The sequence below is a fragment of the Ruditapes philippinarum genome, unplaced genomic scaffold (assembly GCF_026571515.1).
Source record: "Ruditapes philippinarum isolate M1 unplaced genomic scaffold, ASM2657151v2 ctg3087_1_1_1_1, whole genome shotgun sequence".
Classification (NCBI taxonomy): Eukaryota; Metazoa; Mollusca; class Bivalvia; order Venerida; family Veneridae; genus Ruditapes; species Ruditapes philippinarum.
Window position 1 is genome coordinate 23,500 of NW_026854516.1, and position 27,997 is coordinate 51,496.

Consider the following 27,997-nt stretch of genomic DNA (forward strand, 5'->3'; position numbering starts at 1 on the left):
AAAGTGTAGAAGTCAATAGATATGAAAACAACAAAGTCATGGTGATGCTATCAAATGTACTAAAACAATATTGTTCATAAACAAAAATATCCGGTGGCGTCATCTCCAAAGCCAATCCCGGATGTAGGGAATCCAAAAGTGTGCCAGTTTAAATTCTTTGTTCACTTGCACCTGACCGGGAATGAGGCAGAGATAAAAAATATCAAGATCATGAGTAATAGTAGTATAGTTTAACTTATAAATCCGTCTTTAAAGATGTACTAAATAACTTTAATAATATTTCTTTTTTTTTCATATATATGTACTTTTATTTTATTTTGTTTTATTAATTTTTTTTCTACTTTTGTCCTTCAACGCACGAACCTGCTTCAAATCTAAGGAAACTGTTAAATGCCAGTTTATATGTACACGTACATTGCAATGTGCACGTACATGTACATATTTCATGAACGTGCAGAAATGAATCAAATAATGTTGAGATGATCCTTTAACTTGATTCCACTTGACCGTAAAGACCATTTTGTTTAAAATTCCGTCTGCTTAATTGTCATAATTATCATATGTATGGTCACAAAAACGCATAACTAATTTATATGTTGCCCGTATGAAGTTTTCTTTTCAAAATTGTGACATTTCTAAGAAATTTGTTATGATTTTCGAAAATCAGGACACAAGCAAACAATACACAAACAAAAACAAAGTAGTTTATTTCAGAGAAAATCATTTATGACATCTGAAATATTTATAAAATGACTTTGTCGTCTTCTTTCATATAATAAGCGGGAAAGGGTATACTAATTATCACCTAACGCCACTCTACACGTATTATAAGCGGATTCCTCATTCTAATATAAAAATTCTTCTCCTGATCCCTCCCGAGGCGTGCACGTCGCGGAGAAAACACACGCCAAATCAAGGTCAAGTCGTCACAAGTACCAGAGACGATTGGTTGACCTGTCGTGACTTACTCGGGAGGGTGGCGCTAACAAAAGCGGTTCCTCAAGAAACATGATGCCTTGGCAGCATTGTCGTACCTCCACCAACCACCAACGAATGAACAATTTAATAGGTTAAGGAAGATCAGCATGAAAAAGACGTCCCCGATACGACTTCAAGAGTGGACCAACATGGACGCTAAGATCTCGGACATATGGAATTTCGGCGTTGATCTAAAATAAAAATAAAACACACATAATATAAAAAATATGCCAGCCCGCATAGCTCAATCAAGACTGGTAATCTCAACATTGTGAGTTCGATTCCCAGGCTGGCCAACTTCAATTACTATTCAGTCTTTCGGATGATAGTTTAAATCGAGGTGCTTAAACACTTGGCACGTTAAATAACCAGGGCATCTATCTATATCTATCTTGCGCTATCCTCCAAAATAATTATAGAATGACTATAATTATAATACTCTTCTGGAGGACTCGCCCATATAGGCAACCGATGGCGAGTATAAATAAAGTCAAATAAACAGGATATGAACCGTGTTGCATTGAGTCTTGAGCCTAATCAACTATAGAAATCACCTGAGTGAATTTTAATGTCTAAATATCACGAATTCTTGACAGGGAACTCAATATAAAACTGACCGAGCAGATACCGTGTTACACTTAGATGTGTCAACCGAGGAGGCTGTTGCTTTATTTTGATACTTACTAATTACACTGTGTATATCGTACCCTTTTTGTGGAATCTATCTGTCGCCCTGCCTATTTTACAGGGACAGGTAAACAAGACTCCTCTGTTGAAGGACACCTATCCAGAAAATGGTGATTCTACTAATAAAATGAAAGAAGAACTATACCACGGGACACTTAAATGTTTCATTGGAAATGTGCAAAAGGGACCCTCCACTATTTCTGTACATTTTGCATAAAGAGTTTATTAAATTTGATTATGATAATGTAGATCCTGTGAAGTATGATGACGTCAGAATGGGTCACGTTATAATGATATAACTCGTATTCCTAAAAAAGGCTTTTTCAGTACAAAGGGTTTAAATTTGATATCAAATAATCTTTTAAAAAGAGACGTTGTCATGCTACAAAACTTTTAAATATTATGATATACAATATGATTATTCATGATTGATGTTATCTCGGAAAACAGAGTGCATTCTGATTATTAATTCTGACGGATATTCAAAGCTATGCAGAGAGAAGATCATGTATCACATATCGCACGATTTACAGGAAATATGGGTGTTTTTTTTTCTTTCAAATATTAGTAATATCATGAACAAAATGATTACATCGTAATATTTTACTATAAATAATGCATTATTTTTTGTTTCTTTGTTGTTGGTTAAAATTTTTTTTATGTTAGATGTTGATATTTTCCTTCTTTCTTTTTATTCAGTCATTATTTTGTTTATACTATATTGACATTAAAACTGATTTTTTAACATGTATTAACTTTACTAACTTGTATAATATAATATGAAAATACCCGAAAAATTACGTACAAGGTCTTCCCCCAACAGTACCGTTGGGATGACGCCAAATATCACTTCTACAGTGTATGTTGTGTTACACACTGTTTATTTGTTATTCAAACTTACGTAATGGTATAGTTATACAAAACTTTTAAATAAACTGACAAGGCAAGGTCATTTTGCGGTTGTTTATAATCGTATTATCGTATAAACTCACCGCACCTTATTTTCTAGGACATTATTACTATTTGTCGTAAATACAGTTTGAAAATGATATCGTTCTAAAGATCCAGAAACTATCGGCTGGGACTGGGCTTAATTAGTTTGTAACAACAAAACTCTTCCCTTGCTTACAAGGGGTCTCGAAGTCCTCCGCTGGAAAAAATATCAAATATGCATGCTCCCCAGGCATTTTATGTGCACTTTTAAAAAAATACAAGTGTCTACATATTTTTGACAAAATTTCAGACTTGAATTTAATGTTAGCAAGCAAGCAAGCGGAAAAATACGTTCTGGTGCATGTTCACGGACAGATTTTAAAAATCCTGTTTCCACAATTTCCCAGAAACATTTCAGTCCAGCAAAATAGAGCGTTAATTATGACTAATTCATATATATTTGATGGGGAGATGGTGGGGTTAAATGGCTCAGGCTATATATTTTTCTCATCGTGTATCTAGTACAAGTCCAAAGTTCGTGATAAAACAAATAAAATGTATTATTCTTTATATAGTCATTTAAGGCATTATTTGTTTTAGTATCTCAAATAAGGAATTTAAAAACATAAAACTGACTTGATTTATACAAGGCTGTTTCTAAATTAGTGACTAATGGGAAAGAAATTTTTATTTTATTCAGGTTAAAAAAAATAATAGTAGTTAAAAATATGACTGTCATTTTCATGAGAAATCTGTTTAAACTAATGTCAAAATTTTTAACACAATTAAACAATGTTTTATTTTGGTTGGCCTTATATAAATTTGCATTTTTTTTATTTATAGACATGATTTGTTTCTTCCATTTACGGATTCGGTTTTCCATGACGTGTTTTGACCTAATTCAAGGTATGTGGTGTATATATATACGTTTTTGGAGACTTAGCGGTCAAACGCTGATCTCGGACCACGAAGATCTAATCAAATCTGAATATTTCATCAAGAGCAATACTGTTGATTGAAAGATTTAACGCTTTTAATATAATTTAAAATAAAAATAAACTTCATTTAAATAAACACGTGTTTACTGCTGGAAGTCGTGCTGACACAGACAATGACCAAAAAGGGGAAATTAACAGTTCGGCGCATCGGCGAACGAAAGCAACCTTACATGTAAGTAGCAGCATACATTATTTAGATACTTTTTCATTGTAATGTCAAACACTGCAGTATGTCCTAATTTTTAATTATTTTAATTCATTTTTTAGGTAATCTGTTAACTACCTAATTGATTGATTGATTGATCGATTAATTAATTGATTGATTTTGTGAATAAGTAAAGCTTTTAAATTATATTGACGTTGTACACTTTACCACGCCATCGTTCAGATATAAGTAAGTAAAGTATTGGGTTTTCCCCCGTCAATTTTGCTGTATTTATCTCATGTACACAAAGATAAAAATAGAAAATATGTTTATATTAATTTTTTTTCTCCATAGATTTTGTGTAGCGGTATATGTGGCATTTTGCAGTATTGAGGCGATAGCCGCTCCAAATGGCAAGTTACTTTTTTGAAGTACTTTTTTAGCATTTCGTTCTGTTTTAAAAAGCTTTAAATCAATGTACCATTAAATTACTTGTGTGTCCCAGATAAAATCAAGGCCAAACATTGTACAATATACGTGTTATCGATGAATGTATACATATGTATATATATACCACTATAAATTTATTTACTAGTATTAGGTACATGTACACCAAACGTGTTCAATCACAATATTTATTTTTTACCCTTTCCATAACTGCAGAGTTTGTGTTAATGTAAATGCCAGAGTAATTAAATGTACTTTCTCGCTCTGGACGAGTGCTGTAAAATAAGACAAACAAAAATATTAAGTCATTGCAGAAAATCAAGTACTAATAGTACAGATATGAACTTGTATACTTTGTGCAATATATTAGACCTGACGGGCTTATTATGATGGTCAAAAAATGTGCCAAAATACCTCATAGCAACGTCAAAGTTGTAGGGCTATTGTATACTATTTAATTATACTTATCTTTAATAAATAAATAAATAAATAAATAAAAAAAATGAATGAAATAAAAAATAAATAAATAAACAAACAAAAACTGCCTTTTTTAGGGACACTACAGTAAACATATATATATTCATATTGTGTTCAAAGTTAAAAACATAACATATACTTACTATGTGTGAAGCCAAAACACGTTTATTATATATTTAAAGAGAGACTGTGTAGCAATTATGAGTAATTTCAAATATAATAATTATAAAATGGAGCTAGTATATCTTTTAATGTTATTGTTAAATAGCAACATGATAATAATAATTAAGCGATTCGTAAGTTTCTATGGTGGTTGATTTATGCTATTCGCCCCCCCCCCCCCCGCGCTCATTTAGGGTGTTTTCGTCCCGCGACCCCGTCAAAAGTTGAGAATTAACAAGTTCAAATGGCGGGGCGCGGAGCGAAAACGCGCTAATTATGAGCAAGAGCGAGTGGCGAAGTTTAATTAATAAATCTTCACCCCTCGGGGCGCGGAGCGAGATTTAAAAAAAAAAATGGGGGCGAAGTTTAATAAATAAAACTTCGTCGCGCGCCCCCGCTTAGTAGCATGTTTTCTTCTCAAGCGGAAAGTCGATAAGTAACAAGTTGGCGAGACACGTTAATCTTTGTAATATAATTTAGCAGACCAAGTCAAGTTGCCTCCCTTGGTTTTAATCCGCCATTTGTATTTTACGGGATTATAACACTACACGTACCTGGTCAATTAACAGTGTCCAGTTGTTTAGCGTCATGTTTCTATAATAGTTATCCCGCCATGTATAAGGGACCAGTTAATTTTGTTTTTATGTGTGTTTTTTTAGCTCACCTGTCACAAAGTGACATGGTGAGCTTTTGTGGTCGCTTTTCGTCCGGCGTCCGTCGGACTTTTTACTTTAAACTACATCTCCTCATAAACCGCTAAGCCAATTTCATCCAAACTTCACAGGATTGTTCCTTTGGTAATCAACTTTGGAATATAACTTTGGAATTGTTCAAAGAACTAAATTCCAAGCAGAACTCTGGTTGCCATGGCAACTGAAAGAAAAAACTTATAATCTCTTCATTTAAAAACTACGGAATGCCGTTAGGGCCATTGCCTATTAATGTGTTGATCTGAAACGCGATAGTCGATAGTGAAAACGTGAAATCACGAAACTACGATGGTGAAAACGCGAAAGTACGATGATGAAAACGCGAAAGTACGATGATGAAAACGCGACAGTACGATACTACGATGATGGAAAAGCGATAAACTATCGTGTTTTCACCATCGTACTGTCGTGTTTTCACCATCGTGGTTTCGTGATTTCGCGTTTTCATCATCGTACTGTCGTGTTTTCATCATCGTACTATCGCGTTTTAACCATCGCACTATCGCTTTTCATCATCGTACTGTCGTGTTTTCATCATCGTACTATCGCGTTTTCACCATCGTACTGTCGTGTTTTCATCATCGTACTATCGCGTTTTCATCATCGTACTATCGCGTTTTCATCATCGTACTATCGTGTTTTCACCATCATAGTTTCGTGATTTCGTGTTTTCACCATCGTACTATCGACTATCGCGTTTCAGATTAACACATTCATAGGCGATGGCCCTAACGGCATTCCAGAATGCCGTTAGGGCCATTGCCTATGAATGGTTTGACCTGAAACGCGATACTCGACAGTACGATGATGAAAACGCGAAATCACGAAACTACAATGGTGAAAACGCGACAGTACGATGGTGAAAACACGATACTTTATCGCGTTTTCATCATCGTAGTATCGTACTGTCGCGTTTTCATCATCGTACTTTCGCGTTTTCATCATCGTACTTTCGCGTTTTCACCATCGTAGTTTCGTGATTTCGCGTTTTCATCATCGTGTTATCGACTATCGCGTTTCAGATCAACACATTCATAGGCGATGGCCCTAACGGCATTCCGTAAAAAACCGTTAGAAAACCGTAAGAGCTAGAACTTATATATTTGGCATAACATCATTGTCTACCAAGTTTGTTCAAATAAATGTCCTGGGGTCAAAATTGGCCCCTCCCCCGGGTAAAAACTTAAATAATCTTCTTTACCAAAAAACCCAAATAGCTAGAGCTTAGCTATTAAGCATGAAGCATCTTCTAGTGGTTGTCTACAAAGTTTGTTTAAATAAAAGCCCTTATGTCAAAATTGGCCCCGCCCCAGAGGGTCATTGTTTTTCCCTTTATGTATATAGTAAAAACTTAAAAAATCTTCTTTTAAAGAACCTTAAGAGCTACAGCTAAGATATCAAGCATGAAACATCTTCTAAAAGGTGTCTACCATTTTCGTTCAAATAAGGGCCATGGTATTTAATTGACCCGGCCCTATGGATCATTGATTTTCCTTAAATGTATATAGTAAAAACTTAAAAAATCTTCTGTTAAAAACCCAAAGAGCTAAAATTTAGATATTAAGCATGAATTATCTACTAGTGAGTGTCTACCAAGTTTGCTCAAATAAAAGCCCTGGGGACAAAATTGGCCCACCCAGAGGGGGGGGGGGGGTTATTGTTTTTTCCTTTATGTGTATGTGTAAAAACTTAAAAAATCTTCTTAGAGCTAGAACTAAGATATTTATCATGAAACATCTTCAAATGAGTGTCTACCAAGTTTGTTCAAATAAAACCCAAAGAGCTAGAATTTAGATATTAAGCATGAGTTATGTTCAAGTGAGTGTCTACCAAGCTTGTTCAAATAAAAGCCCCTGGGTAAAAATGTATACCGGGAGCCTATATACAGGTGAGCGATTTCAGGGCCATCACGGCCCTCTTGTTTTATTTTGTTGTTTTTCCTGCTAAGGACTAGATTTTTTTTGCCAAAATATTGGTACACCAAGACACAGGATCCACCCGACCATCGACGACAACCCTGTACATGTACTAATTTCTTATTTAATGCGTCTTTCTGATGTATCTACCAGTTGATTGCCTTTAGCATGAAAGAAGTAACCTGAATTTACAGCTCAGATTGTCAGCTCTCAAAAACTGACATCATTTGTTCGAGTCACTTGACTGATAGCTATGTTTTCATTGTCTTTCTATTTGAAAGACCCTCTAGTACTGTTTCAATTCCAGTAAAGAGACTTGAGAGACTTTTGTCACAATCATGCCAAAATTGATATGTTTGTATGTTTATAATTGAAATCCTCAACAAAGGTTATTTGTTTTGAGGGTACATTTAGATCAGTATGTCTACTCATTGGTAAATGATAATAGTCAGTACTGCATATTTAAGCATTATGGGTTAACATTGTTGAATAGTGTGTATAAAAAAATCAAATTTAAAATGAAATTTTTTTCAGTTTTGGAGATATCTGTCAGAGTCACTGTCACTGGTATCCATAATGTATCAACTGTCAGCTGCTTTATTTTGTAGATTTCCCCAGGTGTTTCAATGGTACAGCAATGGTCACAATAGATAAATCAAAACAAATCTGCTGCAATGGCATTTATGATAAAACTGATAAACATGGCGTCCAACAGAGTTGCTGTGGTCTACAAGGTAGTAAGATGATTTTTCTTCTCTTCTGTTTATTGTTTTTCATATATTAATAATAACTCAATTAGATTCTTTATTTTGGGTCCAGATTGTCATGATCGTCAGATGACTGCTGTCTGGATGTCAGGCAGAGTACCAGTACCACACCAGTGACGATTGGCAATTTCTAACTTCTTAGTATAATCCGAACCAATAATACCTGGTGCTCTATTTATTTCTTTAAAAAAAAAGGAAATCAACCTATGGAATTGTCAGTCACCAGTAAATAGCTGGAAAAAAAGATGCCGTAACTTCAGATTCAGAGATTTTACAAATTATCAGTCAGTCTGTCAATGCAGACAAAAACACAACATTGATATTTGTGTTTTATTTGTTTGATTATACTAAATTAAAAGTTCTGAACATTACTTTTTCATTATTTGAATATAAAAGGTTTTCATTAAGTTTAATGAACTTTTTAAAATAAAAAGCAACTTTTTAGTTTTTCGGGGGGGGGGGGGGGGGGGGGGGTATGGGTTTCTTATGGGTTTCTTGTATTGCAATACATGTATATCACAATATGGATTTCACCATATTGTTGCACCTGTATAAAAAGCGTAGTCATTCTGAATATTTGTGCAATCTGACTTGGTTCTATACTGGTAGCTGATTATTTATCATGATATCCCAAAAATTTATAAATGGAATGTTCCAGATATTGAGACTGAAAAGTCCATTTAGATAAACAGCAGGGTTCAGACTATTATTTAATGACATTTATAAGAATTACTGAATTATTATTTCTATTTCTAATGGATAGATTTACTTAACATTTCAGAAAGGAACCAATCAATTACACATGTAGTTTTCTCAACAAACGAAAAGATTTGTTGTGGAGGGAAGCTGATCGATTTATCAAAATCTCGCCTCCCTAATTCCACTGCTCCAACTTGTTGTGGTCAAGATTATTTCTACTCAGATAAGCATATATGCTGCAATAATAAGATTTATAATAAGGCAGAAAAAGGTAAGTGCACTTTGCGTTCAATAATGAATGTCTTTACATTAGGGTTGCTTAGTATTTTCTTTTTACGAGCCCTTAAATTTATTACACATAAGTAACATTCATGGAAAAAATGGAATGATTATGCTGACAGCATCCAGCCCGGAAGTCAACAATTAGGGAAGGGCAATGCTAGGTATGGAGGATAGGGCAGGGAAGGGGTGATTTTAATTAATGATTGCAAATTACGTTTTTTTCAATGGAGAATAAAAAATGCATTTGACTGTGGGATATACAACAAAGATGACCTCAAGACATGCCAGACATATCCATTGTATCTGGGACATACGATAACGTATGTCCCAGATTGTATATATGAATGCTGTTTGACAGAGGCCCTTTAATATTTGTTTTTGATTTCCAGAAACTTGGATAAAATTCAACAATTAAGCTAGTAACATTTTAGCACATAACAATTTTTTCCAGTATGCAAAGGGTTAATTCAAAGCATTATATTAATTAAATGCCAACAGCTATAATGGTATGCCAGTTTCACCATGTTATACATTGAAATTGACCTTTAACCAAAAGTGAACCAAAAGTGTTGAGCCTTTGCCACCAGTATAGAGCCAGGCCAGCTCCAACATCAATGCAGTCGATCCAGGCTCTAATCTGTTGCCTGACAAACCTTAAATATTTAAATTGATATCCCTAAAATTGATAATGGACAGTCCCAAAAATGGAAGGGGGACAAGTCCATTTAAAATATTCAGCAAGTTAAGGGTTCAGATGAAGACACAGAATATTATAATAATTTTGAAATATTCTGAGCTGAACAAGGACATATAATTATAAGCCCAGAACAATTTCAGCAGAGATAGGTTATAATTGAAATAATACTTAAACCTAAGCCTGCTACCTGTGTGACCAGTGGAGGCCATGATCAACTAGATCATCTGTGCCATCGGACCAGGGTCTGCACTGTTCGCTATTCACTCAATATATGAGCCGCGTCATGACAAAACCAACATAGTGGGTTTGCGACCAGCATGGATCCAGACCAGCCTGCGCATCCCCGCAGTGTGATCAGGATCCATGCTGTTCACTTACAAACCCAATTACAAGTAGAGAAACTGATAGAGAACAGCATGGATCCTGATCAGACTGCTGGGATGCGCAGGCGGGTCTGGATCCATGCTGGTGGCAAACCCATTATGTTTGTTTTGTCATGACGCGGCTCTTTTTTTTTTTCCAAATTTTCTATAAAAATGATTAAGTGAAATCCAAATTGAAGGATGGACAAGTCCATTTAAGTTATTGAGCCTTGTTAATGCTTAATGTTGATCTTTACTAGCTTGCAGTAAATATGATTGTGGAGAAGTTGTATATGGTCGTGATGAGGTATGCTGTGGATATTATACATCAGGAGGTTATTGTGCTAATGTACATAGAAGACGAGATGGCTACAAGTGCTGTGGTCCTTATCTGATAAATAGAGCCACTCATAAATGCTTCAAAAGACAACCTAGGCCAAAAGGCGAACTTACAGGTGAATGTGGCAGTGATCTTTTTGACCAGTCAAAGTTTATTTGCTGTGAAGGACGTGAAAAAGGTAGGGGTTAATATTCAATTGGTGTATTAATACAAGTCTTAACAATATAAGCATATATGTACATGTCAAATTATATTTGATGTATCAAATGTAAATGCTAGAAAGAAACAGATTAAGCTTGGTTTTTTAGGGTAATAACTCAATCCTATTTATAAATATAGTATATTTGCTTTTGATCTTATTTGGACTGACTAATTTCAAAAACTGTTTTTAGACTAGTAGACTAGTATTCTATCATGTGTTTGTAATTGGTTACAATCAATATTGAATGTACATGTATGGTATGTTGGATATATTGGTTACAATATTACATGTACATTGTATGGTATCTTGGATATATTGGTTTCAATATTAAATGTAATGCATTGTATGGTATGTTGGGTACATTGGTTACAATATTAAATGTACATATTGTATGGTATCTTGGATATATTGGTTTCAATATTAAATGTAATGCATTGTATGGTATGTTGGGTACATTGGTTACAATATTAAATGTACATGTACATTGTACAGTATGTTGGATATATTGGTTACAATATTAAATGTACATGCATATTATATTGGATATATTGGTTACAATATTGAATGTACATGTATGGTATGTTGGATATATTGGTTACAATATTAAATGTACATGCATATTATATTGGATATATTGGTTACAATATTGAATGTACATGTATGGTATGTTGGATATATTGGTTACAATATTGAATGTAATGTATTGTGTGTTGGATATATGCCTTTCCCTGTTATCCCAAAAGTGAGAGCTCAAGTTCAATGACTGTGTACAGCACATGTGTTTTTTAATAGCTCAATTTTGTTTTAGACTCTTGCTGAAATTGAGTACACCTATGCCTACAAACATGTAACTACTTAATTTACGTAAATACATGTCAGAACATGTACACAATTCAAAAGATGAAATTAAGTAACTATTTAGTTTACACATCACAATGACATGACAAACTTTGACTTGAAAACTTAAGCAAACTAAGTGATATTTAAGTAATTCCTTCATGTCATTCCTGAGTAATACCTTGAATATATTTTTATTTTGATTGTCACCAAATTTCAGAGACATACGAGCTTATGCCAAAACCTTCACCAAATGAGACTATTGTGAAGTACATAGGTATAACCCCTGACTATTCTTGCTTGGGAGATCAGGTAATTGATAATGATATAGAGCATATCACTGAATCTGGGAACAGCAAGCACGTGGTTCCTAACAACTTCCTACCATGTGGCAATTGTAAGTATTGCTTATAACACTGCATGTTTGTAATGTTACTTTTCATTGGATAATAGTTATTTATATAAAACATATACACAGCTCCTGTCGATTTATGAAGTCATTTCATATTCACCTTAAATCATAAACAGGAAGTTTGCAGTATTGTAAATTGGTTAAAAAATTTGTTGAAAGGTTATATGCCCTGAAAGGTTATATGCCCATGTATTTAGATTATACAATTCTGTTTTACAGTAACTATTCCTTTTCATAAAATATAATTCATTAATTCCTTACAACAATGTAATGTATAACTATTTTACTGCCTAATCTAATGGAACATTTATCTCAAAAAATTATTTCTACACCACACATGTCAAAAAATCCTGAGTGGAGTTCCTTTAATGATTGCAGTCAAAAATCTGATAATTTCAAAAAACAATTGAGCCGCGTCATGACAAAACCAACATAATGGGTTTGCGACCAGCATGGATCCAGACCAGCCTGCGCATCTGCGCATTCTGATCAGGATCCATGTTGTTCGCTATCAGTTTCTCTACTTGTAATAGAGTTGGTAAGCGAACAGCATGGATCCTGATCAGACTGTGCGGATGCTCAGGCTGGGTGGATCCATGCTGGTCGCAAACCCATTATGTTGGTTTTGTAGTGACGCAGCTCAAATAACGAATTTTTCAGCCATCTATGATCCACACAATAAAAGAACTCAATCAGAATGTTGTGAGGGTGTAGTCAACCATGCCCATCCAAACATGAATGTCATGTGCTGCGGGAAAGAGTTTATTGACCTCAATAAACATGTGTGTTGTAACAATAAGAAGATTGAGTCCTCTATGTTGTGCTGTGGTGGCAATCGTAAGTTTAAACAATATATATTTATACAATATATAATAATACTGTATTCCTGGAAATTACATCGTACTTTCTAAGTTGGTGCTTTTAAGGCTAGGTACATTTCTGCGAATATTTGTATCAGCAAAAAAGTTGTATTTTACAAATCCGCGAACATTTAAAGCTTCGACTACATAGATTATCATTATGATGTAGTTATGCATAACTTTTACCTGTGCTTAAATGATACACATTTTAAGGTAAAATTTCCCTTTTGAAATTGGTCTTGCTGATTAAAAGTATTCATTATTTACAGATGGAATAAAAACATACATGTATAATACATGTTATTTACAGTTGACAATTTTACTTTAAATGGATGTTATTTAACTCCTTTAAAAGGAAGGTGTTATTTTTTGTTAAAAGTACAATAGCTAATAAAAGAAGAAGAAATTTTTTATTTAACTTATACATTTACATATGACATCAAGACTACTATAGTAATATCTATATGGATAAACATTTACTTTTTATTTGTTACATTTAAAATTTATTTATTAATTTAAACAATGAACTTGTTTTCAGATAGTAAGGTCAATCATTAATCACACAATTCTTTAACTCTATGTATGTTTTTAAATGCAAATAACATTATTTGCAAAGAAATAAGTCACCAGAATGAATTTCTGTTTTTTAAGTTTGTCTCCCCGAAAATGCCATCCTTATGAAAAACGCGAAACATTTTGAGATTAAACATGCATACCAAGTTTAATGTAAATAGTGTTGATAGTTTCTGTGAAAATTGACCTTAACAAAAGTTTAGTGAAAGCCAACAAGTCGGCCAAGTTACACTAGCTCCCTGTCGAAAAGTGGAGAAAAAATTGAAAAAAGATTTAAGCTTTTCAGCAGTTTTTTTTTTTTTACCTAATTAGAAATGGGTCCTGTATCCACCTTATTAGGAATTTTTAAGTTGTAATGTTTTATACTTTTCACAGAAATTTATAGCCGGTATAGCGGATTAGAATGTTGCGGGACACAGCTGATCAACAACTCATATATCTGCTGCAATATACAGTCATCTAGGTATGTACCAGTGAGGAAAGAACCAGGTCACAACAAGTGTTGTGGTTGGAAGACATATAACTCCCATAGCAACAAGGTCTGCTGTGCAGGGAAGATCATTGAAACAGAACAAAACCAGGTATTTATGATTTATATGTGATTATAATTTAAGTGATAAGCCACTTTTTAAGATTACTTTTATGTTGATCACTTCTTATTGCATTTTGGATGCAAATTTTCTATGTTATATTTGAAGAAGCTTGGAAATAATTAATGATTTCCTGACAATTGTATAGAGCAGAGGTACAGTGCAAATGACCATAGAAAGGATTTCATGATCACAATGAAAGTGAACCTGTCCAGGAATCGTACCCTGATCACCAGATTCACAGTCCTACGCTCTGCCTATTGAGCTAACTGGTGTTTCACATCCTGATACAGTGTTTAGTTTAGGATATATAATCATAATTATTATCATTACAACAAAATGGATTCAATTTCATGAAATACAATTACCATTTTATGGCTTTTATCAACTCATTCATAACACTTTCTCATCAGCTAATTGATTTTGATAATGTTTTATTGGTCCCTTAATTTATTACAGTCATGTTGAAATTCTTATTCAATTTCAGACTTGTATCAGTGGTCATATAGTAACATTAACTTCTACAAGTACAAAGCAAGTTAAAGAAAGAGTGAAGTCATTGACAAAGACAAATCAACAATTAAGGGAAATAAAAGGGCATGCTTGCCCATCATGTGCCACTTACATGAAGCCTCCGGAAAAATGTGTAAAAAAATTTGGTGAGTCATTTTTTTAAACAATTACCTGGCCATTTTTTGTTCTAAATATTTACATACTTGACATGCTTTCAGTTTGCTTAAATTAAAGTGTTACTTTGCCAATCGAAGAGTATATAGTGAGTGAACAGATGAAAGTGAAAATAAGTTTACATTTGTAATTATTCCTTTCAATTTTATAATTTACTTCGCATGAAAGATAAATAACTCACATGGACTAAGGGAACTTCTGTAAATATCCATTAGAATTTACCTGCAACATTCAATTTATCTTTTAATATTTTAGGCAGATTATATTTTATCTTTAACATTTTTTCAATATCAACTGTTGGTCAATCACCATTATAACAGTCAATCTGTTTCCTTGAAATATATTTTTATTGTATTACGTTGTTATGTTTTAGGACTTGATTTTATTCAGACATTAAGTCCTAGACTTGATAAATCTTGCACTTGACACTTGACTAAAGCCACCAAGGAAAGCTTGCCCACATGAAAGAATCCAAAGTCCCTAGCTGGATAAACCCACAGCAGTGAGGGGCACATGAGCTTAACCTCTAAGCCTTTCTATGACAATTATATTGTTTTGATGCTAACTTTTACTGTGCTGCTTGATTAAATTCATTGGTACTAACATTTATTTGTACATTTTATTTTGCAGAAAATGTGCTCTTCATCAGAGATGTAGCTATCAATGGGAACAACACTATTTTTGATGTCCTTTTTCTGGACCCTTCTGCCTTGAGGGGGGCAAAAATGAAACTTTACACTAAAGGCCACTGTGGGTGTATTCAGGAAGATAAACTGTACATGTTTCAAACCAACAGAAATATACTTGCTAAATTGAAGGCAGGGAAAAATAAGCTAAGGTTCTCTCAGAAAGATATATTTTATATTATAAAGGGAGGATTAAAGGTGTATAAAAAGCTAGGTCAGAGGTGTAAAATTGATAGGTATTTGAGAAAGCCTGTTGGGTCTTGATGAAATTTTATTTCTAGGAATTTAGATATTTTACTGACAGTCAACTATTTTGTAGTTTTGTATGTTTTCTACCTTAAGAAACAACTATTAGAAAACAGTATTTTGCAGTATTTGATGGTTTAACCATGACAAGGAAGGAATGATTTTATTTGCACATACTTTTATATAATTGAATGGTATGATGTAATATTTACAGCTTTTTTGATATTTTACTTGTATCTTAATGAAGATATCAGATATTTTGTCAGACACATGCAACTGCCATGTTAATTGGTTTGTAAAAAGTAACCAAGAGTTATGCAAACAATCCAAAGAGAACTTTTTATCTAAAACAGGGTAAAAAAAACCCAATGATAACATAAAACATGTATATAATATGCATTAATTAAAACAGGGTTAATCACACAAAAATTGCCAGGTGTTATTAACAGATGTAAAAATATGTATACATTTTTGTATTTTTTAATATCATCACTCTGTCTGAGAGAAGGTGTTTTTTTTTCATATTTATAATTATTTATGTGGGATACAAAAGAAATGTATGAAATATAGAGAAAAGCAGTTTGTCAGGTAAACATTTCACTCATTTTTACTTTAGACCTCTTCTAACCTGCTGATTTTCTAGAATGATTTTATCCTACTTCCATTTTGGGGGATAAAAATTTGAAAATTTAGTTAGTTACCTAAGAGTATAGAGCCTCAGGTCAGACTACCAGCATTTTTGTAAAAAATGATTATTTAATGTCATGTTGGAAATATTTTCATGGAATACATGCCCTTTACATTGATCATTATACTCATAATTATTTAAGGCATTATTTTTGTACATTTTGATGTTGCCATTATTTGTGTGTAGCTTGTATTGTTAACTAAATCTCGCATTGACATGAAAACATGACACTAAATCACTATTGTTATTCTATCTCTTTTTACTCAATGTTAAATGTATGTCACCTATTCTTTAAAGTTATATTTATATACATTTAATTATCTTTTCAAAATGACAAAACACTTTAATCAAATTTATTTTAATGCTGTAATTGCTGGTTTACTTCTTTTTTCGTCTGCCTATTTTATTCTGTCATATTGCTTATATGACCTCCTCTTATAGTGCCTACATTCACAGACTCTTATAGTAATGATATTAATAAAGACTTTACTTACAGAGCAAGTCCAGTCTTCCCTATGAGCCTTTTTAAAAATCATACATATATACAGTTCCAAACAAAAGATTTATATAAACAACGAAAACTTTATGTATATAAGAAAAGTAGAGTTATTGAAAAATGCATTAAGAAAATGAATATATATATAAACATTTCAAAGTATGAAATTGTACATTTTATGAGACATACATGTATATATGTGATATTAAAACATTGCTAGATTGTTTGATGCACACTAGAGAACCACCATTTCAGATAATTAGTTTTGAATGCTTGTAATTTGAAAGAATTTCTTATGTTTAAAGGGAGGGAGTTCCAAAATTTTGAGCCTGAATAGGGAGTTAGTTGGAACTGTGTTAATTGTATTGATATAGGGAGTGAGTTAATTTTATAAATAACTGGAGCATTAGTTCATATAGGGAAAGATAAGTTTATTAATGCTCAAGTATTGTCTAGTCTAGTCACAGTAAAATATATACCAGTAAATATCACAGTATATATTTAACCTTTAGCCTGCTGGCAGTAATTTTAGCCTGCTGGCAGTAATTTTAGCCTGCTGGCAATCGTCTGCATTGTTTGATATTTATATTCAATTAGTACTTATTATGGAACCTTCTCTAAAAGATGATAAGTGGTTTTGTCCAGACTGAAAGATGGATGAGTCAATTTTAGATATTTAGTGTGGTAAGGGTTAACATTAACAGTCCATCAATGAGTTATGTTTCTAACCATAAATTAATTAGAAACATTATTAAAGGGACTCCACTGAGGTTTTAATTTTAAAAGCCAAAAAAAACTACATTTGAATTTCTTAAATAAATGAGCTGGGGCACTTTAAACAGAAATATATGCAAAGATAGTTAAGAAATATACTTTGAAATAAATTGAAAATCATATTTTATGCTTTTCTTAGCCCGATTTGAGTGAAATGTGTTTACACGATTTTCATTTAGGGTTAATTTTTACAATTTGAATAATTATTCTGTAAAAACGAAATGGGTAAATGATCTGAAATTTTGCACAAAGATTAGTGGTCTAAACCTACATCAAATGGTACATTTATCTGGAAAAAAATATTTTCAGTCCCATCATGTCAAAAAACCTCAGTGGAGTCTCTTTAACACTTAGTTTATCATAAACTTTTATAACAATATTTCACAAATATGAATGAATGATAAAACCGCCATTTGATATACCTTAAGTTTGTATTTATAGATAATGTAAAAAAGATGTTTCTTGGAAATCCAGTGAATAAATAAAGTTGTTTTTTATATGATTATAAACGAAACTGAATTTATTTACTGAATTTCACAGAAAGTGTTTTTACATAAGGATTTAAATTTCTTTTGTTTTACAGATAATTATATACTGTATGCTAATAAGGCACACTTATCAACCACATCTATTTGATAATTTTTTTTTTTTAAAGTAATGATTAAATGCACAGTGTCATTACTCAACTTGATGCATAAATTTAATTTCTAACTATAAAAGTTAGATTGATTATATTAAGAAGAAATAAACCAAACAAACTTGTACATTAGTACCAATTGCAATCAAATGGCAAACATTTTTTGTTCATATTTCCGTACTATAACCATTATGTATTAATTATGTAAGACAGATTTTTCCATCATGCAATCTGGATTAAACCATTTATCATTTTAAGAGAAAATTTCAAAACACAGCTTACAGTGCAGACCATGATCCGAGATGTGCCAACTGATTTTGGTCTGCACTGGTTACATAGATGTAAAATCAGTTGGCATGAGCAGACTTTAACTGTCAAAGTATTTGATATTCAATTTTTTGTATTTAACTAAAACAAGTGTCATAATTATGTTATGCATGCAATTAGTACACTGAAATGTATTATAAGTGTAAATAAGAACAATGTCAATACTCTTACATTTGTGATTCACATGACTACTATAGTGAGTAGGTTGGTAGATAATTGCATTGTTATATTAAAATTTACAAGGTTTAAAATGTGTGTATTTAAAACCAGTAGAGCCCTGGCTTTCCTTGTTAAATGTATTAATCAAATATTGACAGGTTATAAAGGTGTATCAGTATAGATAATGGGTGAAATAGAATACGCCACTTCACAATCAACCCCTGAACATTTACCTTATAATAATACTAAAATGACATATGACATTTTTGAAATATATTTTTATATTAGTGATAGCAGAGGGCATGCTTTTTATACTTATATTCATATGGAAAGTCAATTGGTTTTTGTAAAATTAAAGCAGATTACTGATTGTTCAGCTTCAAAGAATTTTTTTTTAAACCTTACCAAACTAAATATTTTGTCCATTTTTCAATCTGAACAAAACCATTCATCAATGTTAAGAAAAATATTCAAAATATATATATTGACTGAATAGCAAACAGTGCAGACCATGATCGGAATACTTGTTGTGGTTGATATTGGTCTGCACTGGTGACATGGGTAGAATCAGTCGTAGCCAGCATGCCTAAGGGTCAAAAGATTTAGCTAAAAAGAAATGGATTCATTTTATAATTTTTAACAATCATTAATTTTGTAAATAGGTCAAATTTATTTATTTTTACTTTCATATTGTATATAAATGCATTATGATACATGTAGCTGTATTGTGTATTGTTTTATTATGTTATATCAATGTAATGTAATTATTGTATGAAAAATCATTGCATCTTCACATTTTTATTTTTGCATCTTCACAATTTTTTAAACAAGAAATAGGGCAGTTATATTGTTTTTAAAATAAGTTATAGGGCAGATGATATAAATTGGCAAAACCTGTTGAAATCCCTTATTTTTACACATATTTTATCACTTAGAAGCATTATTTAACAATCATTGGACAGTTTTACAAAAAACCTTAGGATGCATTATTTCAGGTTTAGAGAAGTATACATATTGTGTAATATTATTTTTATTAATGCATGTATGTTGTGTTGTTTCTTGCCTATAGCTTTACAAACATGTAACACAATTTTACAAATATTTTATTATATTGCATTCATTTTATCACTACCTAAAAATTATCCATTAAATAACTTGAAATAAAGAAATTTCAAAAAGTTTTGCATAGCATATTGGTATAAATAGTTGTTTGTGTTGAACAAAATGATGAAATTCATAGTAATTTAACCTCATTTTAGATATCATACTTTAGTTTACATGGTTTGGAATTCGTATGAACTGGTCACAGTGTTGTTTGTTGAACTATTTGAAAATCATTAATATGAGTTCATCACAAAGACCCTATCACAGGTATTTGTGGACAAACCACTTCACTCTGTGTTTTCTAACTTGATAAGCATCAATCAAAAAACAGTTAAATTATATTACTTTTTTTTACAGTCAAACATTTTAGTTTTGACCAGCCATAATGCTTTTTTTCACAACCATTCAGAGAATATTGTTACAGGCAAAACCGGACATTGTTAAAATCATACATACATACATACATTACATACATACATTATATTAATTTCAAGTTTAACCTGTTTTATAAACCTCTCATGAGATATGTATATTGTCAATTAGTACATACTGTACATCATATTCTATTACATCTTTACAAAGACAAAAATCTGTGTTCATAAGGTTTAAAGAAGTTAGCAAATCTATCATAATAAATGAAATGTAAAACATTAAAGCAATTAATATTTCACAGTAAAGTTTATTTGTTGTGGTTACTCTTCAGGAAGAGATGCATTGACCCAATTGAGGAATGTATTTTTATTCAATAAAAAGTAAAACCTCAGTATGATAATTTGATTTTTGCAATTACTTAAAAAGTCAACAACAAAAAATATGGAAAATGTTTATGATTATCTAATTACAAATACAAGTGTTAAGTGTCTTACATTATAAATCTACTTTATAAACCTGACACCACAGCAAATTATCTATTCATATTGTCTTTTGTTTATTGGTCTTTAATCTATATTACCTTTTGGTATCAAAGGCTTTAACTGTCTGTAATCAGTAGAATATTTGTTAAATAAATCTAAGTACATGTACCTAAATAGAAAGAGTTCAGAATAAATGGGTGCTGCATCCATGAAATCTTTGTTAAACATACTTAAAATGGAGTTTAGATTTGTTGTATTTTCATACAAAAGTTTTATCCTTCTTCATCTATGTTTTGAAAAAAATATATAGTATATTTTGTGTAATTCTTATTGTAGATTGTCAAGTTACATAAATTAGGCAGTATCATGTAACTATAAAGGTGACTACAATATTGTGCATTTTATTATGTTAATTATTGAAACAATTAAACAATAAGACATTTTATTTCTTGTAATGACAGATTATTTCTTGTTAATTTTAACCCTTAACTTGATGAGTATGTATTAATGGATTTAATTGTCCTGTTTTGAGTTTTGAACAGTTGATTAAAAATTTTAACAAAAATTCAGCTGCCAAGTCAGTCTGTAAAGTCTCATGTTTGAACTGGCCTGGCTCTTATACTTTTGGCAAAGGTTAAACACTATGGGTTTCAGCCGATTTACAAGGGTTTAAACATGGATATGTTTTTCTTTTCAAATTTTCAATTCATTTCTACTGTTGTGCACATTTTATCTAAAAATAGATAATTTATCACCTTTTCAGAATAGGTAAAGTCCCGAATCATTTTAAAGTGTCATAATAATTTGTTATTTTGTAAGTATTCTGCTACTACATGTAAATATAAGTTGTTTTGGTTTGAATGAAGATAGATGAGTAAGCAAGTACTGTACTAGTCTTTATCAGGAAGTTCAAGTGTGTTAAACTTAATTGAACCAAATCTGTCCTACTTATATATTTGTTATTATGTTGAAAGATATTTGATCATTTGTTTGTTTGTTTATTGTTTTTACAGATATATTATATAATGTCTTCCATAAATTACCATGTTTTGATCTTTTTTTGTGTCATTCAACCATTATTGATAAATTAATTGGCAAAAGTGAAACATTAGTAAAAAATATGAACCACCTTGTTATTATTCAAAATAAGTACAGAGCCTGGTTTGAATGCATGTGAAGTCTGTGCAGTTAGGCCAAAGTCTTCACACTGACCGCTTTAAATATAAAATCCCTCCAGCTTACAATGGATCTTTCCAAATTCAAATAAGGACAAGTTTATTTCACCAAAATAGGGGTTAAAATGTAGTCACTTAAATCTAAATGTTTCTTCCCCACAGCCTGCATCAAAGACAGGTTTAAAATTATATAGATAACACAGTTTTATGAGTAACAGTAAAAATATCATCATGAGGAAAATACTGTTACCCTTGGCTAACGCCTTGGGCATCCTTGGCTTGAGATTTATGTGTGAAAAAGTAACACCCACCTATGTAACAGTACAAAATTTTCAGTCACATGTTACCCTTGAATTAACAGTGAGAATAACTCACATTGGCCTATGGTAAATTAACATTACAAAATTAGTAAGGGGTAATAACATTTGAGCTGTGTCATGACAAAACCAACATCATGGGTTTGCGACCAGCATGGATCCAGACCAGCCTGCACATCCGGGCAGTCTGATCAGGATCCATGCTGTTTGCTTTCCAACCCTATTACAAGTAGAGAAACTGATAACGAACACCATGGATCCTGATCAGACTGCATGGATGCGCAGGCTGGTCTGGATCCATGCTGGTCGCAAACCAATTCTGTTGGTTTTTGTCGTGACGCGGCTCTAATGTTGTCTGAATCTATGGTCTGTGTTACAATGTAAATATAACATGCAATATTTGAGACAGAAATGCCATCTAGAAAGTTTTTAAAGACAGTTTATGACACACTAGTTAGTTATATTATTATTATGTTCAACCTAACTCTTGTTACCTATTATGAGTCAAGGGAACTTTCTGTGCTCTGTGTTTGGGGTCTGATAAGGTTACTGTTTCAATTATAGTTTGAGGTAAGTATCTGAATTGGAGTCTGAAGAAACAGTCAATCATGAGTTTAAAGATTAGTCTTACAGGAAACTGTCAGTTATTAGACAAGCTCAAAGGGACTGCATGTATGAGTTTTAGGGATTTTAATGTTGAAATATAATAATGTTGGGGAGATTACAAAACCAACATAATGGGTTTGCGACCAGTATTGATCCAGACCAGCCTGCGCATCCGCACAGTCTGATCAAAATCCATGCTGTTCGTTTACAAACCCTATAACGAGTAGAGACACTGATAGCGAACAGTATGGATCCTGATCAGACTGTGCGGCTGTGCAGGCTGGTCTGGATCCATGCTGGTTGCAAACCCATTACGTTGGTTTTGTCGTGACACGGCTCATATAATAATGTTGGGGGAGACTACAGATTAGAATCTGGGCAGACTTCATAATAAAGCAGCAAGCTGGCTTACTTTGTAACAGTAGCATCATCAAGCCATTTTATTTGCTAGTACTGTGGAGAGGCTAATTTAGATGTACAATGTACAAAACTTACAAATTTAATGTAATAAGATGTAATTGTTTTACTAAGTGCCTTCATTAGCATTTGCTATATCAGAAAATCTTCATGAAAATGTCTTAATTAATACTGGTATTCTGAAAAAAAACCTCAACTTATTTTATTAATTGTACAGTATTTATTAGTAAAAATTGAAAAAAAAATAGATTGTTTTCTATTTCTTTCATTATCTTCTCATATCATATACATTAATAAATGTTAGATTTGTGAATTTAACAATAAATATTTTACAATTTCTCAGAAGTGCTTGTGTAATGCACAAATCACTTGGAACTCTGACTTATCCCCAAGCCCAGAATAGCAGGGACTTTACATGAAGACATTATTATGGGGTGGAATACAGTTAATCGCTATTGACCCACCATTAGCGGTAGGTACATTACGGGGACACCGGTGAGAAGAGGTTTCGGTAGAAACCGTAAGGTTACGGTAAAACCCGTAACTCCGCCCTTATGATGAGAAGGTGTAATGTTATTAAATTTTTTCATTCCTGTCACGATTAGAAACTTTAGACACATTCAGTCATGATTACGGTGGAATACATGCACCTAGAAAACTGATTGTGGTCTATGCATTTTGCAGATATATGGTTTGTAAAAAAACTGCTAGACTGTGTGGCATCATTTAGATTCATAGCAATTCAACGGATTAGAATGTTGCGGGACACAGCTGATCAACAACTCATATATCTGCTGCAATATACAGTCATCTAGGTATGTGCAGTGAGGAAAGAACCAGGTCACAACATGTGTTGTGGTTTGAAGACATTTAACTCCCATAGCAACAAGGTCTGCTGTGAAGGGAAGATCATTGAAGTGGAACAAAACCAGGTATTCATGATTTTTCAATATCAATAAAATAGAAATATTTTAAGTGATTAGCCACTTTTTTAGATTACTTTTATGTTGATCACTTCTTATTGCATTTTAGATGTAAATTTTCTATCTTATATTTGAAGATGCTTGGAAATAAGTAATGATCTGCTGACAGTTTTATATCACAATGAAAGTGAACTGCACTGTCCAGGAATCATACCCAGATCACCAGATTCACATACCTACGCTCTGCCTATTGAGCTAACTGGTGTTTCACATCCTGATACAGTGTTTAGTTTAGGATATATAATCATAATTATTATCATTACAACAAAATGGATTCAATTTCATGAAATACAATTACCATTTTATGGCTTTTATCAACTCATTCATAACACTTTCTCATCAGCTAATTTATTTTGATAATGTTTTATTGGTCTCTTAATTTATTACCTGTTGAACATCTTATTGAATTTCAGACTTGTATAAGCGGTCATATAGTAACATTAGATTCTACAAATCCAAAGCAAGTTAAAGAAATAGTAAAGTCATTGGCAAAGACAAATCAACAATTAAGGGAAATAAAAGGGCATGCTTGCCCATCATGTGCCACTTTCATGAAGCCTCCAAAAAAATGTGTCAAAAAATTTGGTGAGTCATTTTTTTAAACCATTACCTGGCTATTTCTTTCTAGATATTTATATACTTGACATGCTTTCAGTTTGCTTTAATTAAAGTGTTACTTTGCCAATCGAAGAGTATATAGTGAGTGAACAGATGAAAGTGAAAATAAGTTTACATTTGTAATTATTCCTTTCAATTTTATAATTTACTTCGCATGAAAGATAAATAACTCACATGGACTAAGGGAACTTCTGTAAATATCCATTAGAATTTACCTGTAAGGTTCAATTTATAAAAAGAGTAGGGCTGTCTTTTAATATTTTAGGCAGATTATATTTTATCTTTAACATTTTTTCAATATCAACTGTTGGTCAATCACCATTATAACAGTCAATCTGTTTCCTTGAAATATATTTTTATTGTATTACGTTGTTATGTTTTAGGACTTGATTTTATTCAGACATTAAGTCCTAGACTTGATAAATCTTGCACTTGACACTTGACTAAAGCCACCAAGGAAAGCTTGCCCACATGAAAGAATCCAAATTCCCTAGCAGTGAGGGGCATATGAGCTTAACCTCTAAGCCTTTCTATGACAATTATATTGTTTTGATGCTAACTTTTCCTGTGCTGCTTGATTAAATTCATTGGTACTTACATTTATTCGTACATTTTATTTTGCAGAAAATGTGCTCTACATCAGAGACGTAGCTATCAATGGGAACAACACTATTTTTGATGTCCTTTTTCTGGACCCTTCTGTCTTGAGGGGGGCAAAAATGAAACTTTTCACTAAAGGACACTGTGGATGTCTTCAGGAAGATAAACTGTACATGTTTCAAACCAACAGAAATATACTTGCTAAATTGAAGGCAGGGAAAAATAAGCTAAGGTTCTCTAAGAAGGATATATGTTATATTATAAAGGGAGGATTACAGGTGTATAAAAAGCTAGGTCAGAGGTGTAAAATTGATAGGTATTTGAGAAAGCCTGTTGGGTCTTGATGAAATTTTATTTCTAGGAATTTAGATATTTTACTGACAGTCAACTATTTTGTAGTTTTGTATGTTTTCTACCTTAAGAAAACAACTATTAGAAAACAGTATTTTGCAGTATTTGATGGTTTAACCATGACAAGGAAGGAATGATTTTATTTGCACATACTTTTATATAATTGAATGGTATGATGTAATATTTACAGCTTTTTTGATATTTTACTTGTATCTTAATGAAGATATCAGATATTTTGTCAGACACATGCAACTGCCATGTTAATTGGTTTGTAAAAAGTAACCAAGAGTTATGCAAACAATCCAAAGAGAACTTTTATCTAAAACAGGGTAAAAAAAACCCAATGATAACATAAACATGTATATAATATGCATTAATTAAAACAGGGTTAATCACACAAAAATTGCCAGGTGTTATTAACAGATGTAAAAATATGTATACATTTTGTATTTTTTAATATCATCACTCTGTCTGAGAGAAGGTTTTTTTTTTTCATATTTATAATTATTTATGTGGGATACAAAAGAAATGTATGAAATATAGAGAAAAGCAGTTTGTCAGGTAAACATTTCACTCATTTTTACTTTAGACCTCTTCTAACCTGCTGATTTTCTAGAATGATTTTATCCTACTTCCATTTTGGGGGAAAAATTTGAAAATTTAGTTAGTTACCTAAGAGTATAGAGCCTCAGGTCAGACTACCAGCATTTTTGTAAAAAATGATTATTTAATGTCATGTTGGAAATATTTTCATGGAATACATGCCCTTTACATTGATCATTATACTCATAATTTATTTAAGGCATTATTTTTGTACATTTTTATGTTGCCATTATTTGTGTGTAGCTTGTATTGTTAACTAAATCTCGCATTGACATGAAAACATGACACTAAATCACTAATTGTTATTCTATCTCTTTTTACTCAATGTTAAATGTATGTCACCTATTCTTTAAAGTTATATTTATATACATTTAATTATCTTTTCAAAATGACAAAACACTTTAATCAAATTTATTTTAATGCTGTAATTGCTGTTTACTTCTTTTTTCGTCTGCCTATTTTATTCTGTCATATTGCTTATATGACCTCCTCTTATAGTGCCTACATTCACAGACTCTTATAGTAATGATATTAATAAAGACTTTACTTACAGAGCAAGTCCAGTCTTCCCTATGAGCCTTTTTAAAAATCATACATATATACAGTTCCAAACAAAAAGATTTATATAAACAACGAAAACTTTATGTATATAAGAAAAGTAGAGTTATAGAAAAATGCGTTAAGAAAAATGAATATAAACATTTGAAAATATGAAATTGTACATTTTATGAGACATACATGTATATGTGTGATATTAAAATTGATATTGCTAGATTGTTTGATGCCCACCAGAGAACCACCATTCTAGATAATTAGTTTTGAATGCTTGTAATTTCAAGAATTTTATATGTTTTAAAGGGAGGGAGTTCCAAAATTTTGAGCCTGAATAGGGAGTTAGTTGGAACTGTGTTAATTGTATTGATATAGGGAGTGAGTTTAATTTTATAAATAACTGGAGCATTAGTTCATATAGGGAAAGATAAGTTTATTAATGCTCAAGTATTGTCTAGTCTAGTCACAGTAAAATATATACCAGTAAATATCACAATTATTATTTAACCTTTAGCCTGCTGGCAGTAAATTTTAGCCTGCTGGCAGTAATTTTAGCCTGCTGGCAATCGTCTGCATTGTTTGATATTTTATATTCAATTAGTACTTATTATGGAACCTTCTCTAAAAGATGATAAGTGGTTTTGTCCAGACTGAAAGATGGATGAGTCAATTTTAGATATTTAGTGTGGTAAGGGTTAACATTAACAGTCCATCAATGAGTTATGTTTCTAACCATAAATTAATTAGAAACATTATTAAAGGGACTCCACTGAGGTTTTAATTTTAAAAGCCAAAAAAAACTACATTTGAATTTCTTAAATAAATGAGCTGGGGCACTTTAAACAGAAATATATGCAAAGATAGTTAAGAAATATACTTTGAAATAAATTGAAAATCATATTTTATGCTTTTCTTAGCCCGATTTGAGTGAAATGTGTTTACACGATTTTCATTTAGGGTTAATTTTTACAATTTGAATAATTATTCTGTAAAAACGAAATGGGTAAATGATCTGAAATTTTGCACAAAGATTAGTGGTCTAA

General features: G+C 32.0%; 1 protein-coding gene across 3 annotated transcripts in view; it reads left to right on the top strand.

Annotated features, from left to right (window-relative positions):
• Positions 1-3,498: 3,498 nt before the first annotated feature.
• The window catches only part of LOC132740332 (uncharacterized), a 28,411-nt gene continuing 3,912 nt past the window's right edge, over positions 3,499-27,997 (top strand). Inside the window, exons 1-10 of one of the 3 annotated variants that reach the window (XM_060728206.1) lie at positions 3,499-3,768; positions 4,096-4,154; positions 8,062-8,190; positions 9,002-9,190; positions 10,521-10,778; positions 11,860-12,036; positions 12,712-12,888; positions 13,860-14,065; positions 24,644-24,815; positions 25,473-26,125. In XM_060728206.1, coding sequence (XP_060584189.1) covers positions 3,710-3,768; positions 4,096-4,154; positions 8,062-8,190; positions 9,002-9,190; positions 10,521-10,778; positions 11,860-12,036; positions 12,712-12,888; positions 13,860-14,065; positions 24,644-24,815; positions 25,473-25,792 — 1,746 coding nt within the window. In that variant the 5' untranslated portion in view covers positions 3,499-3,709 and the 3' untranslated portion in view covers positions 25,793-26,125. Of the gene's footprint in view, positions 3,769-4,095; positions 4,155-8,061; positions 8,191-9,001; positions 9,191-10,520; positions 10,779-11,859; positions 12,037-12,711; positions 12,889-13,859; positions 14,066-14,561; positions 14,734-15,391; positions 21,113-24,643; positions 24,816-25,472; positions 26,126-27,997 lie in introns of those variants that run through there. The other 2 variants (XR_009627141.1, XM_060728207.1) reach the window with 2 other exon arrangements.